This window comes from Dermacentor variabilis, chromosome 9, assembly GCF_050947875.1.
Source record: "Dermacentor variabilis isolate Ectoservices chromosome 9, ASM5094787v1, whole genome shotgun sequence".
Lineage (NCBI taxonomy): Eukaryota > Metazoa > Arthropoda > Arachnida > Ixodida > Ixodidae > Dermacentor > Dermacentor variabilis.
This window is the reverse complement of record NC_134576.1, coordinates 117,560,922-117,580,462: the sequence shown is the minus strand read 5'-3', so window position 1 is coordinate 117,580,462 and position 19,541 is coordinate 117,560,922. Positions and strand designations below refer to the sequence as shown.

General features: G+C 46.6%; 1 protein-coding gene across 2 annotated transcripts in view; it reads left to right on the top strand.

Annotated features, from left to right (window-relative positions):
- Slip1 (SLo interacting protein 1) overlaps positions 1–18,338 on the top strand; it is a 177,510-nt gene extending 159,172 nt beyond the window's left edge. Inside the window, exons 4-10 of one of the 2 annotated variants that reach the window (XM_075669108.1) lie at positions 5,507–5,602; positions 7,172–7,234; positions 7,997–8,095; positions 8,288–8,353; positions 10,063–10,176; positions 14,332–14,700; positions 15,314–18,338. In XM_075669108.1, the coding sequence (XP_075525223.1) occupies positions 5,507–5,602; positions 7,172–7,234; positions 7,997–8,095; positions 8,288–8,353; positions 10,063–10,176; positions 14,332–14,700; positions 15,314–16,069 (1,563 nt within the window). In that variant the 3' untranslated portion in view covers positions 16,070–18,338. The remainder of the gene's footprint in view (positions 1–5,506; positions 5,603–7,171; positions 7,235–7,996; positions 8,096–8,287; positions 8,354–10,062; positions 10,177–14,331; positions 14,701–15,313) is intronic. The other variant, XM_075669109.1, reaches the window with a different exon arrangement.
- Positions 18,339–19,541: the final 1,203 nt, after the last annotated feature.

Here is a 19,541-nt window from a genome sequence, read left to right as displayed (position 1 = left end):
TTCCACCTACGACGAGAGCGACCCTTCGTTGCGGGGTAGTCGTGCCACCAGTGTCAGCGGCGACAACACCCAAGGGAGCGCCGCACCGAGCCTTATTGGTAGGCCTTCGTCATCGCCCCTTGCAGGAGCAGTGATACCCGTTACACGCGCTGGTACCGTGGACTGACCTCAGCAGCTGACGCCGCGGACGAGCGTAGCCCTCCTCAAGTTACGCCACCCCGCCCCGCCCTCCCCCCTCGGAAGTGTAGATGAAATCGCCCACGCGGCGGCGGATGCGGTGGCCACCGGCAGCTCAGCGCATGCGAAGGCCGTCTCCCCTCTGCTCCTCCTCCACTTTCCGCCTCGTGCTTTCACTGTAGCCTCGTCCCCCCCTTTCCTCCTCGCGTTGCGTTAGCTCTCGCGGGGGCGAGATGTTACTTTTTTTCACCCCCCTCGGCGCTCACTCTTCGCTCTGCTCGTTCGCTAGGTTACGCCGACGCCGACACTCAACGCAGGAGCGGCCGCTTGAAGGGGCCCTGAACCACCCCTCGGGCTTGGTGAAGTAGCATAGTCCGCGGGTAGCATACGCTGTTGTGAACATCTCAGCCAAGTTCTGATGTCGTACGCGGTCCCTGGAGCTAGCAAGCGGAGCGCGAAGTCACCTTTCCCTCAAACTCTCGCGTTTCAAAAACCTCACGATCCTCCCTCTTTTCTGTGTGGCTTATTTCGTCATAAAGCACACTCCAATACACGGCTGCTATTGGTCGCTGCGCTCGGCTACACCGCGGCCGGCGCGAGTTGCCGCCACGAGTCCAGTGGCTAAGCGCACTGCGGCTCTCTGAGGACAGCCGCGTTTGGCTTACGTTTAGCGCGGCATAGGCACCAAATCGGAAATTTGAACGGCGCGCCACGGTGACGTCTTCGCCGTAGCCTTCGCGGTGCAAGGCATTGGAGGAGGAAGGCGAGCACAGCTGAGGCCGTGTATGCTTGACTAAAACATGCTTTGACTACAACCGTGACTAAAACATGCTTTGTTTGGTCAATTATATTGGTCGCATTATTCTAGTCGAATAAAAGTGAAGTCGCTTTTGAAACCTTTGTGGCACTGTCATTAATTTCTATCTGATTCGTTCACCTTCCTAAAGAACCTACTGGAACAATTGCCGCCAATAAGAGCCTAATTATGTTCGCATTAAAGCATGCGCCACTCCTATAGTTTAATGACACGCTGGCGCTTCAGCTGAGGTGAGCCGCAAGCTCGCCTCAGACTCAAAGAATAACTGCTGTCGTAGCGGTTGAAAAGCCGGACGCTAAAGAAATTCAAACATTCGCGCCAAGCAGCGTAAGATGGTGACTCACTGCCATTTCCAGTCGTGACATCACTTTTCATTTTTTTTCATTTTTTTTTTGCTTACTGCTAGTGTTCCCACATCAAGAAGATGGCTACTCGTTGCAACGGTCACCATCGTCTTGAGGTGTGGGCTTCTGTCGAAACTTCGCTACCAGTTTACACATATACCTTTGTCCAACTGCACGCCGCGTCAAATGTGAAATGAGACGCTGGCGTCACATGAAAGCAGTATTCATTATTTGCTTCGCACATTGTTTACAGCTTCGCGCCCAGTGCATAAAGGACTTACTCTTTGCATGTAATCCTTGACAGGTCTACTCTTAATTCGCGAAGCTGCGACGGATTCTGAAAGATAAATTGAAAAGGTAATCCAGAAAAGTAGCCCGAGCACGGTGTTTGCTTTAAACAACACAGAAGCGTAACACTTCAGACTTTGGCGCCGAAGCGGCATGTCGGTAGTACGTCCAATGCTCTCACGATACACGTCCCCACTACTTACGTAAACTGAAGTAACAAGGGGGTACTACGTAGCACACGTCCGTGCTTAGGCAGAGGGGCGCGTACTATTAAAGCGAAACTTTCTTTTCCACAGCGTTTCTCACTATATTACCTAGAGGGAAATCTGGCGCTGCTGCGCTGTGATATGCATGGCAATGGCGGTGCATTCTGACTTCGGATCGGCATCGTTCTCGGAAAGCCAAGCCAATGCCTCCTCTACTAGATGCCTTCTGCTTCGCCAGTCTTGCCATTGGAGCGGAGGTTCCCGTAGTTCAGGGTAGTCGCGGAGAGATGGCGCTCGCAGCCGATCCACTTCCTGTTGCGGAGGAAGTGACGATTACTTGGCTGGTGCGTGCTCGACCAATGGCGTGACGAGAGACCGCGGGTCCTGCCTCTGGGATCGCAAAAGACGCCGCTAAAATCTCTGAGGCAGGGCTACGTGATTTAGGTTTGCAGTGGCCACCGCAGCTAGCGCTCACAGCCGACCGGGTTAAGCCGGATGGGGAAGAGTAAAGAGGACATGGGCAGGAACCAGCTTCTCGGCTCACGCGGCAGGCATCTAGTAAAGGAGGCATTGGCCAAGCAAGCACCGTTCCCTCTGTCACAATGATTAATTTTTTACTAAAACGGCACGTAAAAAGCTGTTTTAGCTTTATTATTACACAAAAACATGTTTTGTTTAACAATGAGAACTTGTTATTGCATGTACAGTTATATGATACGTAAGGAGTATCAGCCGGCCGGTAAAGTTGGAGGACAGACGATAAGATTCGCGCTCGCTTTGAAACAGTTTGTCTTCTGTCCTTGCTTTTCTTCGCTTGGTTATGCATTGTAGGTGAGTAAACGTCACTGGAAGATGCAGTATGCGTGAACGGAAACATTTTATGAAGATATTACTTTAGGAGCGCCTTATTTGTGTAGCCATATCCACGTTTTAGACGACGCCTCTTACAACACCAGCCAACGCAAGCCTCGCAGACACATATACCGTCATTCCCATGACGGCACGGCGCCCCCAAGGAAACTCCCATAGACGGTGGCGCCAGATTTCCCTCTAGGTGTTATAGTGAGAAACTCTATGCTCTTTCCCTCTTCCTTCAACTTTCCGCTGCTGCTGCTGCTGCTGCTGCTGCGGTCTCGCATGCCGCTAACGCCGGCCACGTCGTGACGTAGTTGAAACGCACGCCACTAACGCCGGCCGCGCCGAGACGTGGTCGAGACGTGGCCGCGCCACAAAAACATCAACGGCATGCGCTGTCGGTGTTTTGTTGCAGGGCATTTGTTTATGAGATGTCATTTTCAAAATTCCGAGGAATAACTTTGTAAAGAATGCGAGACAAGGTATGCGCCACGTGGTAGGCCTGCGCGCGGTTGCGGTTCAGAGCGATTGTTCCCCAAGCGACGCCTGCGGCGTCGACACCGGATTTTCTGCGACACTGGGCCCTTAACGCTATCGCGTTAGTACACGGCAGGAGTGTGGCACAAAGGAAAGACGACCCGAGAAGCTCGTGTCAACATTCGCGCCGCGGCGCATGCGTACAATGCCCTCTGGACAGCCGTGACTAGGCGTGACCCCTCAGAAATTCAGTGCAGGAGCTTCCGCGCTTGTCTGCGTGCCCACCCGCCACAACGACAGTAGAGAGTAGGAGAGGAGAATGTTAGAGAGGAAATGGAGAGAGAGAGAGAGAGAGAGAGAGAGAGAGAGAGAGAGGAGGCAGTTTTGTGAGCTACAACGCTACAACCAAGAATAGCACCGAAGCCTGCATTTAGTGCCGAGGAGACGAAGGCTCGCGTAAAGCGTGGAACGGAGCTAGAACAACAAACGCAATCGGATCACGCGAGGTAACATTTCGTGTCACGTCACGACTGTCGTATGCCGTCACATATCACCGCCAAATAACGTCAATGAACACAGGCGTTACACAATGTTTCGCTATCGTTGTAAGCGAAACTTTATGCAGATACCACAGTGCGTGGGATCTGCATATTTTTGTTCTCAATTTTTTTCGTGACAAGAGCTCACAAAATTGAATGTGTTTAGCCAACATGCTTACAAAACAAAGAAACTTGTCCGTCTGTCATGAAAGACAAATCGCTGTAAAGAAATCAATGTAAAAAAATGGAAGTGGCTTAGCTCGGCTATGCCAGGATATACGTAGCGAAAGCTAAGGCATAGCACGGTTAGCCTTGGTTAATCTTGATTGCAAGTCCAGGTTAGTCTGGTTCTTTAGCTATGTTGCGGCGTTTAACCAGTCGTTCGGCGCGCCGTTCGTCTGTTTCCTGGGTGATTCGGTTCCTCTTCATCTCGTTCCAGGCCTCCTCCTGCTTATCAGAATTGTCGCCGTCCATACTGCCGCCTTAACTGTGGTTGCGGCTCAGGCGAGCCCTCCTTTTCAATCCTCCGACATATCAGGCATGCGACGCAGCTGCGAAGCGAGGGGAGGCGAGCGCAACGACGAGGAACGCGGTGTGACGTCATACCGAACGGCGTTCGTGAGTGGCGCATGCTCAGTAGTGACTAAGGAGCGAGAGAGAGAAATATCCGCGGCAAGGTGCGCGTTGTGACGTCATGTGCCTCCTCGGAGCACCGCTATGGCGAAATCGCAAGTTCGCGGCCAGTAAAGCTTTCGCTTTAAAAAAACAATTTCGAAAGAAAAACCGTTGGTGGTGGGGAGTGTCGAACTTACAACCCCTTGCCCAGAAGCCTGGTGTCTTACCCACGGGGCAAAATATCGACGCTTACAGAAGGCGAATATACCTGAACCATATGAACGTGTTGTACTGACGTTATAAAACAAATATCTAAGGAGAACAGTTTTTATTGAGGCTTTCTTGGAAGATTTGGCTATGGTGAACTAAACGGAATCTCCAGGACCATATGTGGAACCGACTTGGAGCATTGTAGATATTAGGAAAATTCCAATTTTGTGAAAGTTTAGTGACAAACACGCCAAATCTCCGCCGCGTTTAGGTGGTCTTGGGATGCGCCTTCCGTTGGGGCGTTCCTCCACCGACCGAAATGCCACCGATCCCTGAGGACTCATGCGCGTCGCGCGACACAGATAAGCAGTCAACGGGATGATAAGGAGTGGTGAGGGGTCATCAGAGTTTTATCATGGTTGTTAATGGTTTGACGCGAACTGATAAGGTGATATAAAGCGATAAGAACTTATAACGGTCAGAGCAATTCTGATAAGATTGACAAAGACGGAGCAGTGTTGATAAGGGTCGGATCATGTCCGATAAGGGTGATAAGAACAGGTAAGGGTTGATGAAAATTGGATTGATTGTGACACAGTTCATAACGACTGAGAAGGGTTAAGGGTCGGATCGAATCCGATAAAGTTGATAACGACCGATAAGGGTTGACAAGTGTTTATACTTGTCTAATCTAGTTTCATATAATTGATAATCACAATGGGCTGCGTGTAGATGAGCAAGTGGCACAATGCTTAGGCATACTTAGACAACTTCAGTGGAGTTTTCTGCCGTATTTTTTACTCCATCGGCACCTCGGGGGCTTAGTGAAACCGTACGAATGAGGTTAGGGCTAAGAAAAGGTAGCGAATGAAAAACACTGTCTATTGTACTTAACCAGTTTGACGAATAAAGCAGCACAGCTTAGACGCATGGTTGCTGGGTTCTAATGCTGCGGTTGTTCTTACTGCTTTGTTTCAGGAGGTCACGTTAATAAGGAATGGAAACGAGAAGCTCGGCCTCACCCTCTGTTACGGTGACCCGGATGAGCAAGAGACGGAAATTTACGTGGGCGAAGTGAGTATGAGATCTCGGAATGTGCAGCCAAATTAAACTGATACTATTTTTATGTATATATCGCAAGCCTTGGGGGTGAAAAGTGTATGAATTGCGTAGTAAGCGAGTGTATCAAATTTGCCAGTCTTGATGCCACGAGTAAGTATAATAGGTCTTATTGGCCAACTACCTGCTTCCCAGCTGCCTGCCACGTGACAACTGCGATTAAAAATGTCGTCTTCCTCGTAGAAAGCAAACAGCGCGAAACGACCGAAGGACAGTAGACTGTTCAGCGAAGTTTGGTTTCGACGATGTTAACCTACCGACTCGCCCTAACACGGTACTATGCCCGGCAGTACTACAGTACTTTAACCCTGCTTCCTCTGGGGAGTGCCCACTGTGTGGTTACGCGTTCTCGGACGTTTTCCATATGGTGCGGGCTTGCCCCTCTAACCCGGCTTACCCTACCCCTCCCCCCCACCTACCCGAGAGAGCTGGGAGGCTGCCCTGCTCGGCTGCTCTACCTTAGAGAGCCAAAGAGCTCTCGTGGTTAGGGCCCGAGCCGTCGCGGAGACTACAGGAGTCTAGGAATAGGGACCCCTCCTGGATTTTGTAAGGGGCCGGCCCTTAAGGTCGTCCTCAACTCTCTCTGTAAATAAGTGAAATAAACGTTTACCACCACCACCACCTAATAGATGGTGTCCGAAGGCACAGCTCAAGAAGTGGTGCCCTCTGGAATTAAAATGCGAATCTTGAAGGCTAAGGTGATGGAGGTGGATTTGTTAGCCGGAAGCACGTAATAGACGTCGCGTTTCGTACACCACCTATTGCCGTTTTGATTAAAGTGCGTCACACATCCGCCACCTTGGAGGAGAGTGTCACTGGCCTAACACTCCAATGCCTAATCATGCACACGTACCTATATATACAAGAAAGTAAATGTGGTGATTGCCGCCGAGGTAGCCTAATAGGTGGTGTAGAAATGCTCGCCCAGCGACAGCTCTCCGAGGATAACAGAAACCAAACTCGAAGACTATGCTTTTGCTTGATGTACACGCTGGAAGTAATTCCAGAGCAGAAACACTTCGTAGGCGCCATGTTTTAGACACGACCCATTGGCAGAACACCGCACACGCAATGCAGAAGATGTGGGTTTCGCTCCCACCTGCGGGCAAGTTATCTTTTCGTCTGCATTCGTTTCCGCTGACCTAACTATCTACATTTCAATAAAACATAATTAGGTTCCTCTATAGATTGTGTGGCTTTATTAGAGAACTTTAGTTGTCCGGTATGCCAATAAAAGCGGGCGACTGGGCGTTTTACCCCAGGGGTGGGGGAGTAAATGTGAGCGTCCTGCACGGTGCAGCCACGTGCTACTAAACAGGCAATATCATTTACCGCTGTCTAAGTATGCGAAGCTATTGCGATTGATTGGTTCCACAGAAAGATCGAGCTTTTTCCAGAAGAGTACACTGGAAGCAAGGATCAAGAGCAAGTTCGGGACCGGATGCAATATTCATTGAGAGAAAAAGAAACAGTTACTTCGTTCCTATGATCTGATCTGTGCATGTTACTTGTCCTTTTTTAAAGATTGATCCAAGAAGCGTTGCCGCGAAAGACGGAAGACTACAGGAAGGTGACCAAATACTCCAGGTGAGTATTTACTTACTCCTTACTTACTCCTTTTCTAATTAGTGCGCACGACTTGATTGGCCGTGTCGGTCACTCCGAAAATTCCACAAATTGCATCCCATCGATGATGCCTAAATAGCAAAACCAATGGTCAGAATAAAAGAAGTTAGTTGTTTGAGAGAACCAGAAAGCCAGATATAGAGAGGACGCTATAGAATAGTCACTACTTTGCTAATGTTCAAGCCCCTCAGTCAGGAATCTTCCTGGTAGCTCGCATAATTGTCTATTTGAGGTAAGCGTCCAGGTGCTGTTAGTCCCGGGTTTACGTCACCTGGGTCAGCAACCTGGGAGGCAGGGGCGGGAGAGAGGTGTTTCTTGGTATTGTATACTGAGCCTGGTTTCGGAAGGGCGTTAGTGTTGCGGTCAATATATTGCCATAGCCTAAGGGTTACGTTCAAGTGCCCGTTGCAGTGTTTCTCCTTATGTGAAGCGTCTCTCACCAGTCACCCTTATAAAGTGGTTTCCGGCGTGTGTTAATAAAGTAGTGTTTTGAGAAATACAGACTGTTTAGCTATATATCATTTTGTACGGCCTTGCGTTTTTGAACTGCGCACTTACATCAAGCCATCCGTTCACGCCCTCGCGTTAGCAGACATACTGCAAAACCCTTTCATGTTTTTTTTTTTGCTAAGCAACATTGCTGTTAGGCAAGAAAGAACATTAACTACGAAATATTTTGTGCGTGTGTGGAGCGACTATAACTTTTTATGCAAACCTTTACAGGTTAACGGAACGGACGTGCTAGGTCGGGATCAAGCTATAGCGTTGTTCTCAGAGCAGAGGCCGGACTTTACGCTTCTCGTAGCAAGGACACATGTTTCTGTGAGTATCAAATTTCCCCCGTTGTGGCTGATTGTCATGACCCACAAGGAAGTCGCAAGCGTCTACGGTTTTCCGTTGTTGCCAAATGGAGTCCATGCTGTCCCTGATTTCGTTTTATTCTGCTTCTTTCGTTAGTTCATGTCTTAGTTACAGAGTTTTATGTTTCACACTTTTTGTTGTTAATTAACGCAGGAAGAGTCGTGTAGCGAAGACCACTCCAACACTTCCCTTCCTCGACGCCGTTACAGTTCTGTTCTGGTTTGTGAACTTATTTTATGCACATTTTGTTATTTTGTACTTTCTGTGCTGAATTTGTTGTGTTCTGTTTCTTCGTTTGCTGTGACTCATGTAGTGCACCGAACATTTTTCAATTATTTTCAAAGGCCTTCAGATCGCCCTTTTTAATTTTCTTTTTTGACTACTTTTGTTCGCCACCCAAGCTTCATAAGTTGCATGCCTGGGAGCACTTCATGTGATTTCTCTTGGGGTGGGCGAATATTCAAAGTTTCGAATGCGAATCAAATATTGCACACCAACTATTTCGTATGCCTATTCAAAAATCAATTATTTGGTATCTTCGTGTATCGAAACTAACCAAATATTTCATAACAGCCGATTGCTCAAGTAGGGTTTCTGTGCTGCGTCTGCTAATCAAAGTATCGCAAATTATCGAAATTGAAACAACGACAAAAGTTTTCCGAACGATGCAGAAACAATTTGATAATGCAAGCTTTGTCTTCGGTTTGGTGGCGCGAGTCTGCATGATGACCCTTGAGTTTAACTTGTTTACTCTTTAATTTAGTGGTTCTTATACTCTAGGTGTGTAGCAATTTCATCTTCTATGCTACAATCACTTATTTATTTCCCGTTAGAACGGGTCATCTTACGCGTGTCTACAGCTCGGAAGTACTTCATCACCTTTTCCCACAACTTCTGATCTGTTTTAAACAACCATGTATTTAGTGTTTTTGCAATTCTAGTCATACAGTAGCCATTCATTAGAGAAAAGCTTGTTTGCGACCGGACTCTATTCGCGGAGTCCTTTTATTGACGATCAGTAACCTTCTGCTTATAAATGATACTTATTGTTGTGACATTGTTGTTATTGGTGTGATAGTTGGCTTTCTTTTTCTTTTCAGTAGTCTGTACAAGTTTGGCACTCAATTATAACGAAATAAATGCTCCTCCTACAAACATTTGCTTCTGCGTTCGACTATTCGATATTCGATTCGATATTCGGCACTTAGTATTCGTATTCGATTCGTATTCAGAAAATTAGATATTCGCCCATCTTTATTTTTCTTGAACGTCACTGTATCTGGACTTAAAACTTCTAGAACGTTTGTTTTCAACACTTGTAAGATGGCGATTATTAACAATGAGTGACCAATTGTAATGTTTCGGGACACCCTGTGTAAAAGCACTCTTCATTATGTTAATGTAGCTTTTTCCTAACTACTGTCGTAAGTTAACTTTTAGCTTTCATGCAACATGGCACAGATTCATTTTCCTGCAGATGTGTACCACTCAACCATGTCTTCAAATACTATTGCATACTTGTCATATCCACCTTATTTTACTACGAATTTGCTTCCGAGTGCAACTTCCCAAATTCTTAGTTGTTCTGTTGCATGGTACAGTCCGTAATTCATAAATTCCTACATATTAAGCCTGCAATCACATTTTCTTGACTCTCTTTCGCTTTCACATAAGTTACTTTAACCAGTGCCAGCCGGTAAGCATAGTTTTTTTTATTGTGCCAAATGAAATCACCTGTAAAGGTAGCGACCTCAGCCTAAGGAGTCATTATGCAATACACAGCTACAATAGAGATTGCTCTGGTCAGTGCATATAACGAGTCACCGAAGGCATAGGGGAAATAAAAATGTCCACACTCTTCAATTTTTTTTATATAATTTAGAATCAGCTCAAATGCAACACTTTTTTGTACACCTTTAAAACTCCAGGAAGAAGATGAGGATGAAGAGGGAAATGACAAGGACGTAACTGCCACACCAAACAAGGCTGATGCTCTTCAGCAGACCAGCTTCCAAGAAGAGCTGTCGGAAACCGAAACACAGGTACGCGGCAACCTGGATGGAAATTTTTAATCTAGATGGCAGATCCTAATCACACAATGGCATCGCTCGTCGCATATACACATTGCTTCTCAATATTGTATATCTGGGCCGGTGTACCACGAAATATGCGCTGTTGTTCAATCGTGCAGTCATATATTTGTTACCGAAGTTAGGACATTTGAATTTCCTACAGCAATTGCGGCGGTCTGTCGAGCAACTTAAACGTGAAAAGCCTTTCTCGACTAGCAGTAATGGGAAAGGGTGAATCGGATCAACAACCACCGGGAATGTGTCATGAGATTTTTTATGGAAATGAAAAGGTCATGACTTGTAGTTACAGAATCGAGCGTGCTCTTCGGTGCCTCAGCAGGAGTAATAATTTTAAATCGGCACAGAAAGTCACCAGAAACGGTATCCAGTGCCACCTTGCGGTGAAACCTCGGTACAAGAGCTGTAAGCGTACCGCACTAGCGCAGATTGCTGTACGTAGAGTCGGCTAGTACTAAATGCATCATACATATCGTTTAAAGTTGCAGCCTCCAGTTTATATGTGCATTTGCGCTCTATTCTATATGTATATATATATATATATATATATATATATATATATATATATATATATATATATATATATATATATATATATAGAGCTCACACTAACAATTGGCGCTCCCTTCGTGCTAATGAGTGGAACTGCAGAACCGCGGCAAGCCATAGCATCCCTCAATGCATGGTGGCGCATCTGAACTTGTAAGTATTCGAGTTTGCGAGTAAGTCGAGTTCCGGAGCCTCCGTGTTAGACAGAAGATGACATCGCATGTACATTGGCTTGATAAGCAAAATATTCGTTTCTTAGAGACAGGGCTGCACTCACGGGCTGCCCATTAGTGCAGCTGTAGAATCACCATCACACTAACCTATCACTGTTTCCATCATGTTTTCAGCATACGATTTCATAACACGATCGCGAATGCAGTTAAACAAATTCTGATGAAAAATCTTCCACGACGTTTTCGCTTTACCGCTATAGGATTGAAAACCCACCCCTAGCCGGTAATCATATCGTTGCACTAAAGAAAACGAAGAAGACCACCGGGTACCATAAAAAAGTCGCAGTTTCGGACAGGCGAAGCACTCATCGTGATAACGAATTATTACACAGCCTTACGCAGTAAGGCTAGTAGTTTTATCAGGTGTTAACATTCGCTTACTAACTAAACTGACAAGCATGGCGTCACGCACGCACAGGCAAACATGGCCACACCTCAGTTGATAACCGCGGACACACCGTCAGAACGCTGGCGCTTTGAGGAGCGGCAGCAGTGGTGAGCGAAATACCCATTCGTGCTGCCTCTCTCTCAATCACGAACTAGGCTCGCGATAACACCGCGCACACGAGGCCACCAGCTATCTCGGCTGGGTTAGCCTTCGAACCCGCCGCAGGTTACCCCAAGATAGCATGCGCGCCGCCACGTCCGTAGCAGAAACGGAGACGCGTGCTACCCTCCGCGCCCCTTCCAGCGCGCACACTCTCTCCGCCTCCTTCCCTAGCACATTCGAGAAGGCGCCGCCGCATAAAGCCACCATACAACTAGGCTTACCTTCGCGTACTTTCCCTAGCACCTGCAGGATACGGCGCGCGACCGCAATCTTATCGAATTTGGACTTGGGCGATGGAGGCGGTAATTTGCCTGAAGTGTCCATATAAATGCTATTACAATAAGATTAGTTGTCGTTCTCTTTAAGACGTCTACGTGCTTACTCCTGTGTGTGTGCTTAAGCCTTCAGCTTATAGGGTAGTTCATTATGAATAATTCTAACTGTAAATCAACGCTTCCTGAAACTCGGGTTACCAACGTTGCAGCTTTGTTACAAGGCACCACATAAATAAATGTATAAAGAAAAACAAGAACAAATCAAAATTACGTCAGCTAGAGTGAAGGTTCTCCATCGGGGCACACACCAGTCATTGTAAACGAATTCAAATATGGAATACCCAGTTACTCCCGCGAAATGGAGTTGCTGTCTTGATTTGTTCACCAGTTTCTCTCTTAAGGAAGCTTTAGCTCGGTTGCTCATATCTAAATACATATAAAAGCAGGATTCATTTTCCTAGGCAACCACTGCACTAAATTTGACAAAATTTGTTGCATGTAAAAGAAAAACTTAAAATTTAGTGACTGTTGGTTTCGAATTTTCGATTTAGATCGTCAATATTTTAATAAAAATTTGCAAATATTTAAAATTTCCAGAAAACGAAACTGTCATGTTTACAACTCTTAACTCAGCAATGAAAGATGATATAACAATTCCGTGAGTTGCAGCTAAAAGCACATCTAAAGCGTACAAAATTCATATGTTACAAATGAATCTAAAAAAAAAATGTAGTAATACGAAAATACAGCTTTTGCAGAAGAATTCTAGACAACGTAACAAATTCACGTAAAATATAATATGGCATACTGAATTTGTCCGCTTCCAATGATATAATGTGTGCCGTTTACAGAATTGCAACAACTAATCTTGATGCAGAGTTATTAATTCGTAAACTTCGTGCTTCTATATTTTTAGAGCTTTCGAATTTTTGAAAATCCTGTAATAAATTCAGGCCTTAAATTGAAATTCCGCTTCAACATTCACTAGACTTTAACTTCCTCTCTAACATGAAACAAATTTCATTAAAATCTGTCCAGGGGTTATCTCAGAAAAACGTTTTTGCGTTTTACATGTATTTGAATAGGCCTTGTCGGAGTCGGGCCCGAGCTAAAGCTTCCCCTTAAGACACAGTCGTTGGTACTATATTTGTTTCCAATTTACACCACGAAAACAATTTGCAAGTACTGCTTCATTGTTGTAAATATAATACGGGCTCTCCAGGCACATTTCCAAACAAAAGACAGCAAAAAAAAAACTGCAAGAAGAAAGCAAACATTACAATCCACCCAACAACAGACACACACACTTCCGCATTCATTCAAACAAAAGCAAATGAACAGATATTGCGCTTGGTCTTAAAGCATCGCAATGAACTTGTCTATAGCTCTCGGGAACCGATCTCTGAGACTCCCAGACGGCACCGCCGACCACTAAAGTTAGTTTTTGGGTGGATCGATATAATTTCTGTCTGTGAAATCTTCACAGCAGGGGAAGTACCTCTCCGGCACACACGCTCTTTGGAAGTATTCTATCCACGCAGCATATCTATAATAAGACATTTCACACGTGTGCCAGAGTCTGAGTCACTGTCAGCGTAAATAGAACGGAGGCGTTGATGCCTTCGTTGGGAACCAATACAAATTCGCCGAACTCCGTTGGAACAATTACGGTGGCCGTTTTTTTTTCATCTGTGAAGAACCCAATTTCAGAAATAACAATGAAAAAGAACATTCATACAAGGTTGGTAGCGCGTCCTCCAGTTCGGTACAATAGATAATCGTTGCAAGCTTCCTGCATACCGTGAGGCACAGATATGAATCCGCAGCACCATCGCTTCGTTTGCCAACAAACTTCTTTTTTTTTAATCGGACACGCCAGCGTACGTGACAAACAATTATTGATACAACGCTAAGCGCGAATAGAATCAATGCAAGGTTATTGAACAGCACGTACTCTACGTTAAACTTAGATATAGCGCCATGCAGAGGCAGAAACACTGCTCCAGTTCGTTTACGGTTTCCGCGACCACGTGAAAAAGCTTGAATGACGAAAATCAAGCGCCTGCAGAACAGAACGTCGCGTACTTGTCTTCTTTGGGGAAACGAAAGAAAACACAGTGCAGTCTAAAAATGTGGGTCGTTCCGGATGGGCATGTGCCACTTCGCATGTGTCGCTTTTCAATGAACCTTTTCAGTGCTAAAATTAATATGCGCCATTAGGTGTGTGCATCGGGAGCTGCATTGGGTGTGTGTGGTACTGGAGACGTGCCGCTCTTCAACGAACCGCCAGCTTCGGTCACTGGGTGTCAGGACAACACCAAACACCACCAGTTGCACTCGGTCAAAGTTCGTAACACGTCGCGGAGGCATTAACCGTTCGTTGAGCGCAAAAAGAAAAAGAAAGCGCCGAGGTCGCATTGGTGCACCACTTAATCTTGCAAAAATTAGATGCCAACACTGCGTTTGTTGTTAGAGTAAAAACCTCCTCGCTTCCACTCAGGTGGGTACCCCGCTGCCGGACAACGACCTCGAGATGAGCGTTCTGGCCAACGAGTTCCAGAGGGTCATCCTGGACAAGAAGGCCGTCTCGGTCGAGCAGTGGCTGCACCAGGGTTCCTCGGCGCTACCCACGTCGCCCCAGAAGTGGGACGCGGCCGACAGCGGGTCCAGTGCCTACCACACGGGCGGATCGTCGTCCGCTTCGCCGCCCACTCTCGAGCTCGGCGGGAGGTCCGGCTCTCTGCTGTCACTAGCGGGGGCCCCGGTGTCTACACCCACGCATACCTTCGTGCCTCCCATTACGAGGACTGGCACTGCTGCAGGGTCCTCGGGGCATGGGACGGGACCCACGGAGGACAAGTCGACGCAGGTACAGTGAGGACGTAAACGCTGACATACGTTTGCTTCTGGGTTGTTCACTACATAAATCCGGAGAGCTTTTAGCTTGATAATGTGCAGTATAGCACACGAGCAGCGCACAACGTTTCATTTGACACCATAATGCTGTAAGCGAGTTGGAGTGACAGCAGGTAATATCATTCCAATCTCTTCGTCGTTGTCGGCAGTTACCCACACATGGGTGCCCACTCTCGGCGTTTCATAGCCCATAAATTGACAATCGATACGTGTCCCCAACCTCTCCATGCAGGTATTCAGCGTAACACAAAGAAATAATCTAGGCAACGAAAACAAACTGTTACATAAAAAATACAAGCCGGACGAGTTGGTGTGATCCGGACAAATAAACGCAGTCGAAAGTGAGCGCTCTGCATGTTCCTTTCTGTCTTGCCTTTTCTCGCGCTGTCACGCTGTAGTTAATAATGAGACCAGACGAAGTCTTGGCTTGTTAATAATCAAAACTTCGTTGGACCGAGAGAAAAGGGCCGTTTCGTCAAAAGCGCAACCAACCATGTTGCCACCAGAAGTGTTTCTCTGTGTAAAACGAAAAAAAAAAGCTTTGACTTTGTCTTCATGTACTGCAGATGCGGGACTCCGACATGCAGAGCTTGACCAGCTGCGAGTCCTGTCGATGTCACCTGGACTTCGCTACGTCGCCACGGCGTCTGCCCAAGACGGTCAGCGAGCCGGCGTGCGTCAGGCGCGGGTCGTCGGTGCCGGACTACGCCTCGCTCTACCCCACGATGTACACGAACCCGCAGAACCTGCAGCACACCATGTGGCTGCAACAGCACCTCTTCCGCGAAGCCCTGGCGAAACGCAATGGTCGCGTCCACGCGACCAAGTCGTCCTCCGTTGCCACGACGACGACGACGATTTCGACGAAGGCGGAGCAACTGGTCTCCGCCGCCGGCGAACCTGGCGGTGAGGAAACAGACCTCAAGTCTCAGTGGAAGGTGAAGAGGAGGGCGGATGGGACGCGGTACATCACCCGGCGGCCGGCCAGGACGAAGCTGCTGAAGGAACGCGAGCAGAAGATCCTCGAGGAGCGAAGCGGGCTCACCACCGACGATGACAACCACTCGGAGCTGAAGACCGGCAAGTACTGGACCAAGGAGGAAAGGAAGAGGCACCTCGAGAAGGCTCGCGACCGCAAGAAGAAGGAGATGATGCTCAAGCTCAAGATGGCCATACTCAAGGAGGCCCACGAGGGATCGGGCACCAAGAAGTCCGCAACCAGCGCAGCGTCTCGAAGGAAGCGCGAAGTGTCGCCTTCACCGGAGGCCCTGGTTGTCGTCGGGGACAAGGCCTTCGGTCTTCTAGCCGTCACGACTGTGTAGAGATGGGCACGAGACGTTCACTAGATGGAAGATGATCACTCGAGAAAAACGTTTTGAGGACGGCCGTTTCGGCCTCCTGACTATGATGACGGTGCAGGTTTGGGCACGTGGTGGTCGCATCTATGGAACTGTCTGCGAACAAGCATTTGGCCTTCTAGCCGCCACGACGGTTCCTGGGCACGTGATGTTCACTTGGTATTACTATTGTATAACTGATTCCGGGACTTGTAGACGTCACGACGGTATAGGTGTGACGCGCATTGTTCACTCTGGGGAAGTGTGGTCAACAGACGGATTTCAACTCGCTAGCAGCTTTCGGACCGTTCGAATACAGAAATCTGTGACCAGACAATGAACATTTGTTTGATCCCTAGACGGAGTTATGTACAAGAGGCCAACATGTTAGTATTGCGTCATTGCTCCGCAATGTCATACAGCGTGTGACTAATCTTCTGCTCGTACAACTTCTGCACGGCTGCTGTGATGTGTATGCCTGCTAATCGTAAAGGCACAATATCGTATTTCGAAGGCATGTTTCTTCTGAAGCTCATATTGCGCGCTTGGTCAGTCAGCAACACGGACTTCTGAAGAAGCCTCTAACCTTAGTGTCTAAAGCATGAGACGCATGCTTTGTTACACCTTCAATGCAACATCTCTACCTAATCACGACCGCATTTATTTAGCGTTGTAGTTCACACTGTCATCTTGAGCCACATTACCTTGATATAGGCATGTTATCTTTAATCCAGACTAGAAAAAAATTGTCAGTGGAACATGGAAACTTCAAGTGATCATAATCAGCTGAACAACGAAACGCCTCTGTCCGGAGCCGGCGTTTAGACCGAGATTCTTGCCCTTATACAGACAGCTACCCTCTTCACAACATTCGATCCACTCCGAATGTTTCTTTGTTCGATCCCGTTTGGCTTTTTTCCTGTCAGAAGCAGATAATTTCAAACCACAACGCAACTGATAACTGTGCTTCCACCAAGCTACTGACACACAAAGTTTGAGAGATGTCGCCAGCGTGTCCAGGTATATCAGTACTCTTGTCTGAGCGTTACGTTTTATGACACGCAGAAAGTGTTTGGGTGCATCTGCGCTGTCCAAGTAGGACAGAAAATCCGCGAAGTTGCTTCATACACGAGTCATAACTGTATCGCTTTTATGTACTTCGCAAGTGCGTCCGGTGCGGCTTCGTTTTTTGCGGCGACAACAACGAAAACTACCGAAATCCACGTTCTTCCCGCATGTGTAAAAACGTCGTGCACTTCCGGCGAAGCGTACGAGCGTGGTTTAGTGTCATACGCTTCCTGCATGCACCCTAGTCCCATGTTTTCGAACGCGCACTACGTTATTTATGAACAATGTTGTCACTGTACATTTGCTGTTCGCTTTCAGGAAGCATTTAGAGTTATATCTCCTCGCCACAAAGGTAGACTTCAGTGTTGACACTTTGGCTGTGAACGACTTACTTCTGGTGTGAATTGGTTCCGATCCTTGTTGTGAGCAACGAAATGTCTCGAACCGTGGTAACACACTTCGAATAAGTACCAGTTTTTTGAGAATACCATAGGTCACGGTCAGATTAGCATCCTCGCCAGAACAACAAAGGAAACATTGGAAAGGCCCGAGGAAAATAAAGACGCAAACCATCATGTGAAATATATATATTTCGGACTAGGCAGTTCCTTTTCCTCCCGTAATTTAGATGCAATGATTCATGACCCTTGAGGGCGAGCTTGATTTGCCTCGTAACAAGAACGCTCCTTGCGCCACATGGAGAGTACACTCGTCAAATACAAGTGCGTGGCTACGTGACGTAAGCGTTTCATATCAAAACGGACAAGATGGCGGCTCCTAGTGGCTTTTACTTCGGAGGCATACGAAGAGTACACGGGCGAAATGTTGTTCATCGTTTAGTCATAGGTAAAAGAGAACTAATTTAGACGATACAAGAGGTATTGAACCAACTCCTTGCGTGCGAGAAGACTAAGTTGTGGCATACCCTGCGTGTTGTTTTTCTCCCCCCCCCCCCCCTGATGTAGTGTTGTCGTGTACAGACCAGATGTATATATGAGTACCATGTCTTGGAAGTGTTCGGCGCACCGTATTTAAGACTTTTCACGAAGATTTGTACAAATCTATTTGTGCGGAGGGTGGCGTGTCGTGAAGCGTGATTTTTTTTCTCTCCTAGAAGGGTTGTCATTGAGGGAAAGAGAAATATGAATGGAGAAACGAAATAAAGCTAATAAAGAGAATTCCTTGACTCTTCGCCTCCTGTCGTGTTGTCCGTGCCGGCGATCAGTTACGCGAAAGGCACAATATGCAAAATTGTCGGAAACCTTCGCTCTGGCTAGTGCGCGGTATGCAACTATCCTACCAGCCCAAGTCTGAGGAATTTTTTTTTTCTTGCGATGCCATATATTACTCCGTACGTATGTCCCCTAAAGGACATTTAAAGGCAGCACATGCAAGAATCAATCGCACGGTTGTAATTATTGCAGTTTAGGTCAGCATAACCCTCGGAGTGTTTATTCAAATGCAGATCTTCCAAAGAGCGAGCATCTGTTATGTAAAGTTTACAAGAGAGGGACGTTTGTTATTCTGGCAACGTAACACAGTGCGAAAAAATAATGTGTTTAGTCCTGTAATGTCCAACGTATCATTTACGCTACGCAGAACGTGATTCCTCAAATATTCTGACTAATGCGCGGGAAATTAACGTTTCAACTGTGTAGTGTTTTTTATACGCTGTACCAAATTTTAGGTTTCAACAAATCGTTCAACAAATCAATAAACGATTATTACTACACTAACATTTCTAAGTCCAAGAAACAAAATTTCATTGTATTTGTACAAACCTAGTCTTCATAGCCAGGAAACAAAATGAAGACGTTCTCCTTGAATCAAAAGTGTGCTCGAATATTACGGGTCCAATACTGTCAACCAGTCTCTCGGCAGCCGTGGCAAGGGTGGGTACTCAATAGTGTGCACAATATTAATGACAATTACAAAAATAACAAAGAAAAGCATGATTATTGCGGATGGAAAAGAGTGACAGAGAGAACAAACGTTTAATAATCTGAAACAGTGAGAAAGAGTTGTGACTTCACTCAAGGCGAGTGACCTCCTCAGTGCAGGTGAAACTGAGATGTAAATATAATGTCTGACGCAATGCATAATTTTGCGAAAACAAAGAATACAAATAAGAAAGAGAGGAGGAAAGCTCGAGACAACATACGAGTCTTGGCGTTGCATCAAATGCTGAAAATGAAGCAAGGCTCAAAGATTGCAGAAATCAAACAAGGTGACGGCAAAGAAAATATTATCATCATGAAGTATAAAGCAAATAGTCGATTAAAAGCTTCGAACATTTATTGCCTTAAGTCTTGTGGCGAATCCTCCGAATGAAGAAAAGAAAAAAGACCAGGACGCAGCGATTTGAACACAATGATCATTAAAATGTTCC